Here is an 8689-nt window from a genome sequence, read left to right as displayed (position 1 = left end):
CTCATCTCTCTCGATTTTATTTACTTCTTTTCTCTTCTTCAATGATCTTTTTTTGTTCAATTTTTCTCCTATTAGAACTTTGAACATCCGAGATAGATGCCACTATAGAATCGACAAACATAATCAGGAGTTTACTTTTGCAACTGTAGAAATGAGAAGAATAGCAAGCAGTTTAATTTTGCAATGGCAGCCATGTTTGTCTTGTGTTTGAAGAACAAGAACATTGGCTTTTGGGCACGGTTGGGCAGAACCTCGCGCTTAACTTTTCATCATATAGAGTTTTATATAAAGGGGCAGCTAATCTATACCAAGAAAAAAAAAGCCCAAAAGGAGAGAGTGTTGGAGCTGATGTTGAACCCATGTTTTGAATCAAGTGGATGGCTAGATATATCCAAATCTAGACTACCAAATAAACTAGACGGCCCAAGATTTAGTCCTTATTTTTCGAAGAAATTCAGGTTTTGTCTATGCCTAACAGTAATAGGACCAAGAAAATTGTGCTATTTGGTTACCTTCAAGTTGAAAACTTTGCGGTTGAAAGCTGCAATACTGGGCATTGCCTCAAAATCATGTAAATGCTAGTGCGCTTGACAAGCATGGCTGCCTTCTTCAACCTTTCAATCATGCTACAAAAACATTTGATGCATTCATACCACTTTTGTCTTATGTATGGGAATGTATGGTGTTGATCAACTGTTTTTGCTTCACAGGTTTTCAGAGTCCATTAAGGTTGAGAGTGGGCTAAATACATATGAGTTTGTTCAATTCTTTCCATGTGAAGTGAATCACATGGGAACTGTTGGATAGAAACCATTTCTTTATTAAACAATTTCCATTTGCAAATTTATTTGACTTTCTGAACTCATGGATCGATTTACACAATCCAGACAGGAAGTCAATGCCTGCCAAATGTAGTCTTTTTATAGTGAATCTACCATCTGCTCTCAATATAAAAAAAACCCCTTAAGAAATGGATAATGGAGGGTTCTCTAAGGATTTGATATTGCTTCTTTGCATTTGGGTTTTCCTTGCTATGATTGATGTTTCAAAGTGCAGCGTTGGTAGACCACTTATTGTCAATTTCGGTGATTCAAATTCCGACACCGGAGGAGTACTAGCTGGCACCGGACTTCCCATCGGCCTTCCTCACGGCATCACTTTTTTCCATAGAGGCACTGGACGATTAGGGGATGGACGACTCATTATTGACTTCTTCTGTAAGTCCAATTTCTCCTTAACCATTCTTAATACCTCATTTTCTTCAAAGAAATTGATTTGGTAGGCGATGGAAGTTAGGAGACAATAAGCTATATGTTGCATGCATTAATTTGAGCCTTTTGATAATCCAAGTCTGTGGCTCTATGTTGGTAGGTGAACACTTGAACTTGAGTTATTTGAGCCCATATTTAGACTCATTGGCTCCAAACTTCACTAGTGGAGTGAACTTTGCTGTATCTGGTGCAATGACCCTGCCACAGTTTGTCCCCTTTGTTCTTGACGTTCAAGTTCGCCAATTCATTCGCTTTAAAAACAGATCAATTGAACTCCAAAAAACAGGTAACGTGCGATTGAAAACTGCTTTTAAAAGATACTTAGTGGTCGGATTCTTGGTTTGGCTACAAAAGATCAATTGGCCTCAAAACACATGTTGCTTTATATATATACTCAGGTTCAGGAGGTTTCATAGATGAAAGGGGGTTCCGCAGCGCTGTATACATGATCGACATTGGACAAAATGATTTGTTAATGGCATTGTATGCATCAAACTTGACATATGAACCAGTAGCCAAACAGATCCCTTCTTTTCTTGCAGAAATCAAATTAGCTATTCAAGTGAGTCCATCTCATTTCATTAAACTAAATTCGGGTTAGTGTCGGATTCATGGTTTCGATTCTTCCTACTAACAAAATCATCTTTGTAATTTGTTTTGCACCTATAGAACATATACTCATATGGTGGCAGAAAATTTTGGATACACAATACCGGTCCATTAGGATGTGCGCCGAAGGAGCTTGCATTACATCCTCATAACAAGACCGATCTTGACAGAATCGGATGCTTCCGCGTCCACAACGATCTCGCGAAAGCATTCAATCGAGGATTACGTAATATCAGTAAAGAAATGAGAACTATTCTAAAAGATGCAACCATTGTGTATGTTGATGTATACTCCATAAAGTACAAACTCTTCGCCAAGTATAAAAAATATGGTAAAGTACATATCTTTGTATATGCTTTCATCTTTTTCTTTTGGTATTTCATATTAAACAATAATGATATATGTAGGTTTCGAGGATCCATTAATGGCCTGTTGTGGCTATGGGGGTCCTCCAAATAATTACAGCCAAAAAGCAACGTGCGGCCAGCCTGGTTCCACCATCTGCAACAATGTGTCACGGTCTATAGTCTGGGATGGGGTTCATTACACTGAAGCTTCGAACCGTGTGGTGGCGACCACTATTTTATCAGGCCGTTATTCTACGCCACAAATGAAGCTTGAAAGCTTTGGGGAGCATTGATTAATATTTAATACTCTGCTTTGATCCTGTTTAAGAACAAATAATTGGCCTCAAATGCAAAGCACATTGACTGATTTGTATGATATTGGAATCTGTAGTGGGATGAGCTTATCTCGAGCATGCTTACTGATCTTGTTAAAAGATATTTGAGATTCTAGTGGAAGATGGACATTAATTTTGTTGCCAACAGTACTTGCATTGATGATCAAAATGATGAAAAAGTAGCAATGATATTAGTGGATGCAAGGAATTACGTAAAAGTGTAGCTAAAAGTCACTAATCACATTGATTGATTTAACAGAGGGCAATTAAAGTTGAATTTTTCATGGATTGTAGTAATCCTCCAAATATATAAAAGAAAGGTCAAAATTAATCACATATTTGTTTTTATTATTTATCCCTATTCAAATTTAATTCTTCCAAATCTTCTGCAGGGCATTAATTAATACCAGAGATTTCTAACAGAACCATTAAGTAGCTTGCATTTGTTATTTTAATTTGTTTGTATAATGATTTCAAATATAGCCACCTAAATTTCAAATTTTCATTCAATAAATTTTAATTTAAATTCGATTCAAATTAATTTAATCATGCAAATTAATAATTTTAATTTAAAATTTATCTAAAAAATCACTCAAACCTGTAATATTGACAGATTTAATTCCAATATATATACCAACTTGCAAAAATAAACTATTTAACATGAAAAGGCTGGTCATATTTCGACTCGCAAGTGATAATTTTCAAATTGATATTAAAGCAAGACACATGATGTGTAAGTGGTGATCTTGGAGTTGATTTTTGCTCACTACAGAAGGCTCTTTAGTTTCATGAACTCCCATATTAGATGGATCCAATTACACATGTTGGAAAGCTAGGATGGAGACCTTTATAAAGTCAATAGATGAAAAGTCAGCGTGCAGTTCTTAATGGATGAGAACTTCCTGATGATTCTGGAGTTAACTTTTAAATCTGAACTTATCGAATCACTAAGGAAGAGAAATTAGCTAATACAAATTCCAAGGCTTTGAATGTATATTTTTTTTTTGAAGTTGATGACTAAGAATTCAGAAGGATTTTCAAGTGTGTTGCAAAGAAAGAATTCTGGGATAATCTTGAAACAGCCCATGAAGGAATCGACATTGTCAAGCAATCGAAGTTTTGTAGATAAAGAAAATTTTTAAATCAATTACAAAGGGCCACATGTTAAGCCAAAGTTATTGTGGGTCAAATCAAAATTATCATGGTGAAAATGATGACATCATATATATGTCATAATTATTTTTAATTAATTTAAATTAAGGTATAAATATCGAACTTTTATATTATCACTAATTAAAAATAAATTAATTAAGAAATAATATCAAATTATTATTTTATCTTAAAATAATTAAATTAACAAGAGATAAATAATAAATAAAAGAGTTTAAATTCTTGTAGAACAATCAAATGAAACAGTTAAATTTTATAAGAACTCTCTCTTGTTCAAGTAATTGAACTATAAAAAGGGGTTACCCAAGCCATTTTATAAAGACATTCACAACCTCAAAAAGCCTAGAAAATATTTGCAAATTTTTTTGAAGAATTCGAAGAACTTGAAGAAATTTTGACAAACATATAGCTGTTCTAATGTTTGCATGTACAAATTTATGGCAAGTTTGGTGGGACGATCTCTACCTTTCATCTTTTCTCTCAAAAAGTCAAAGTTCAAAGTTGCAATGACCATAAAGAATATCATAATCAACAAGCTTGTTCTAGATAATCCTATAGCCTGTTCAAATTCATCATCAACCACTAATGTCCTTGCTCATCCCTATGGCACTAGGCAGAAGATGAGAGCTCTTATTTGGAAAAACTTATCCAATGCTTAGTGACAATTCACTCCATGATGCTTCTTCACCAACTCATGAACCAAAAGAAGTTTCCTTTCGTGGATTAGGTGTAGCCCGCCAATTATCATTCAAAGGGAAAAACATCCAATCAAGTGACCATGTTATTCATGTTGGATCTAGTGCCCTAGGTGTAGCATTTTCGTTTATATACACTTGTATTTTTTTTTGAATAGATTGGTTTAATAAAATTATCCATGAATAACAATAATACCCTTTATATATTTTCTTAAATGGTTTTTGCATGTGAAGCAAAATGGAAGAAAATATTAGCTCATTGATTGTTTAATTTTAACTAATACTAAGCGGCGTTACGTGGTCAAATTGTAATGCAGACAGACAACTTATATTAGTAGATGAACCTAAAGATGTCCTTAGTCTAATCGTAAATGAGCAAACTAGCTTGAAAGACTAATATGTCGTATATTAAGCTAATAGTGGAATTCATAGATCAAATAATTGGTAAATCATATCTCTCATTGGGATTACATGATATATGAAAAGTAAATGTGACCACATGTCATTTGCTTTTATGATGAATGACTTAATTACTATTTGATAGTAATTGACCTTTTTTGAAGGAAGATGTAATAATTACATGAGATAAAATAGAATCATATTGGAAGAATGAATTTACCCGAAGAGAATGAATTTACCCGAAGAGATTAAGGATATCCTATGAAGGTAACATACTAATGACAAGGTCATTGGACGAGCATTGATCGAGTAGCTTTCATAATAATATGCAATTAGGGAGAGCTCAGTCACGATACTAGTGTAATGACTTCGTGAGAAAATGAGTTTATAATTAATAGGTGAAAAGCTTGAACTTAATTATAAATCATTTGAGCCCTAATTACATGTATATTCGGTCCTTTTGTTAGCTTGTTGAAACTAGAAATGAATTGCATATTGAACCAAATGAACAAAAATGGGTAGAAATTATAAAGTTAGAGAAAAGAGTTACATTCGAAATGAATGAGGTTTCTCATTATGGAAATGACCTAATATTTAATTTAAGTTTTTGAATTATTATTTAATTAAATAATTGAAGTTCAAAATGGAATTAAAATAATTGGTAATTATGAATCTGTTGAATGTAGAAATATTAAATATATTTTCTCATAGATTTTTTACGATAAAATTGTTATGATTTTAACGGAATCGAATTAGATTGAGAAAATTATTTAATTGGTAAATTTATGTGTTTAATTAAATTAATTTAAGATGTTTATTTTGGGAAATAAAAAAACGAGTATTGGGTTGAATTGAATTATAAAGTACTGGTTTAAAAGTCTAGAAAATACTTATAATTGGAACCGATACGGGAGAGATCCAAAAGCCTCTCATGATTGATACGTGAGAAGACAAACCCCTAATCCTACTTAGACTAGGATTTAGTTTTTCTATTGAAATAGACTTCTAGTAATTCAACAAATGTTTCACTTCTTCTTCCTATAAATAGATAACACCAATATGGCCAAATATACAACTTTGAGATATTGTTATTTTGTCTGAAAACAGTGAGAATTTACTTTCTAAGTATAAATTCTATTTTTCAAAATAACAATTTTACCAGTTTCTATTAAAGGGAGATTTGCTTTCCCACTGAAAGTAAAGTAAATAATTTTTGATTTTGTGTTTGATTCGAATTTGTTTGAGCCCATACTCAAGCCAGTTTGAGGTATGAGAATAGCGAAGAAGGTCATTTGGTTGAAAGCTGAGAATGACAAGGATCCGTTTAGTAGAAAATACAAATGTGATTTCTGTAAAGGGTTTATTGCTATAGATATCACAAATCGACCCAGTTTTAAAATTTTCTATTCTCCACTGTGCAAGAAAATCATTTTCGAACTGAATTTTTTTCAATAAATGGTATCAGAGCTAGGTTGTGCTATATTTATAGTATAAATTGATACTAGATTTTTTTCTTTTCTTTATGCGTGATTAATTTTTGATAAGATGTGTCATTCTTGTAATTATATGCATGTTTAGGGGAATGTATGTTATTATTTTATTATTATGTATGATAAAGTAATTTTACCAAAATTGTAATTCTTAGAAAATTAAATGTAATTTTATTAATTTCTCGGGTATGTATAAGTTAGATCGTGGACTATCATCTCCATGTAGGGTTTAATTTATTATTTTAGAATAAATTATGTGAGCCGGAAACGGACATAGAACTTATGCAATCTATATTTTTCGACGAAACTCGGAGAACCAAGACTTATCTAGGTCGATCAAGACGATGCAAACCCGACCCAGCCAAATCGATAGTAAACTGATAGTGGTCCGGAAGTAGGAAGATGTCGATGGTTCGACAGTGATGTTCAATAGCAAGGGTCGACAACGGTGGTAAGATGACGATGGTTGGTTGCAGTTGATAATGGCCAATAGTGGTTTGACGATGGTTGACTATGACCTAAGACAGTTTGGCGGTGTTGACGACACAAAAACAACAATAGACAGACGGTGACGACAATTATAACAGCCCGATTTTGGGCCTAGTCGAAACAATGGGTTTAGAACCATTATTTTGAGGCCAGAGAAATTATTTTTAATATTATTTTATATGTCATAACATGATTATATAAATACATGAAAATTTTGGTGAATTAATTTTAGCGATTGTGAGTTTAATTGAGAAAAATGACTAAATCGCATAAAGGACAAAAGTTTTGTTTTGCAAGCTAAATGTGTTAAATAGCTAGAGAACCATAAATAGGGGTCTTTAAAGAGCAAATATACCTTTAGGTAAAGACTTGGCCGGCCATAGAGATAAAAAAATTGAAAAGTCAAAATGGGTGGGTATTAGGTGACATATTTGGTATTAAAATAAAACAAAAAGGAAAAAGTTGTCATCTTTTCATCTTTCTTCTTCATCCATCGAAAATACTAGAAAAGAGGGGGTTTTAAAAGCTCAAAAATATTGCCCACTCTTCACCCTTGCAAGTAAGTGATTTTGATGACCTTTCTTGATAATTTTTGTACTTTTGAGACCCTTATAGCATAACTAGCTAATGAGGGGACTATTTTGCAAGATGGTTGAAAGTATATGGTTTTGGCATGAGAGTATTCATGTGGTTTGCTGAAATTTTATGGAAGAAAATGAGTCTTGGTTGTGTAATAAACAACTTTTGTGAAAGAAGTTTGCATGAAAACACCTAAAAAGGGCTATTTTGTAAAGTTGTAAAATAAGTTGTAAATGTGTGAAATAATTAAAAATGTGAATTTCTATAGTTATAAAAAGTATTCGGCTAGGCTTGGTAAAGGAGGATATTCGATAAAAATCAATTTACGAGCCTAAGGGCAAAATCATAATTTTTATAAAGATTAAGGGCAAAACGGCCATTTTGCTATTTTGCCAAATTGTGAATTGTAGAATGTTTTAATTAATGTAATAATTAAATGAGTGAATTTCATCATGTTAGATCAAGAAAATCAAGATTTGGGCTTAAATCGGAAAGTACGAGGTTATGGACTAAAATGGAGTAATTAGCCGAAATTGCATTCGAGGTAAGTCCGTGTGACTAAATAAACATGTTATCCATGTTATTGTTAATATACTTGAAATCTATTTTGCTATGATTGTATTTAATTATATGTTGATGGAATATGACATTCCATTGAAACAAGTAAGTTGTACGTAAATAATGCAAAATTTAATGTTATCATTTATTATACGATTAGTATAGTATGAATTGTTGATTTGCGTTGTGAATGAGAATTTATATAATAAAGACTTCCGGTTGAACATGAGGAATAGATTTGGATATTCATGCCATGACATTAGGTGATATGTGTTCTAGTGTAAGACATGTCTGGGACATGCATCGGCCATATTATGGGAGCCAGTGTAAGACATGTCTGGGAGATGCATCGACCTCGAGATATACAAGCTAGTGTAAAACCTGTCTGAGACATGGCGTTAGCTTGTTGTGTGTCAGTGTAAGACCTGCCTGAGACATGGCATCGACACCGATAGATGAGAGCCAGTGCAAGACCTGTCTGGGATATGACATCAGCCTCGATATATGAAAGTCAGTGTAAGACCTGTCTGGGACATGGAATCGATTTTGATGTGCTAGCTAGTGTAAGACGATGTCTGGGACATGGTGTCAGCATCTTATCCCATGTTTGGGGTTATTGAATATCCTGTAGTATTCCAAATGGTTCAACGGGAGATTTACGGTTTATATTGAAATGAGAGAACTTATGACGATGTGGTGAGTGGTACAGGAACTTACATGAAATTGATGAGATGTGAATTCAATTCA

At 33.1% G+C, this 8689-nt stretch overlaps 1 protein-coding gene across 1 annotated transcript; it reads left to right on the top strand.

The window, feature by feature from the left end:
* The first annotated feature begins 592 nt into the window (after nt 1–592).
* On the top strand, nt 593–2707 carry LOC108460975 (GDSL esterase/lipase At3g62280). Its single transcript, XM_017760707.2, has 5 exons — nt 593–1217; nt 1372–1557; nt 1670–1833; nt 1941–2211; nt 2288–2707. The coding sequence occupies exons 1-5, from the start codon at nt 971–973 to the stop codon at nt 2518–2520; spliced, it is 1101 nt and encodes a 366-aa protein (XP_017616196.1). The 5' UTR covers nt 593–970; the 3' UTR covers nt 2521–2707.
* Nucleotides 2708–8689: the final 5982 nt, after the last annotated feature.

Source organism: Gossypium arboreum, chromosome 8 (genome assembly GCF_025698485.1).
Source record: "Gossypium arboreum isolate Shixiya-1 chromosome 8, ASM2569848v2, whole genome shotgun sequence".
NCBI lineage: Eukaryota > Viridiplantae > Streptophyta > Magnoliopsida > Malvales > Malvaceae > Gossypium > Gossypium arboreum.
The sequence above is the reverse complement of the archived record's forward strand: the minus strand, read 5'-3'. Positions and strand labels throughout refer to the sequence as shown.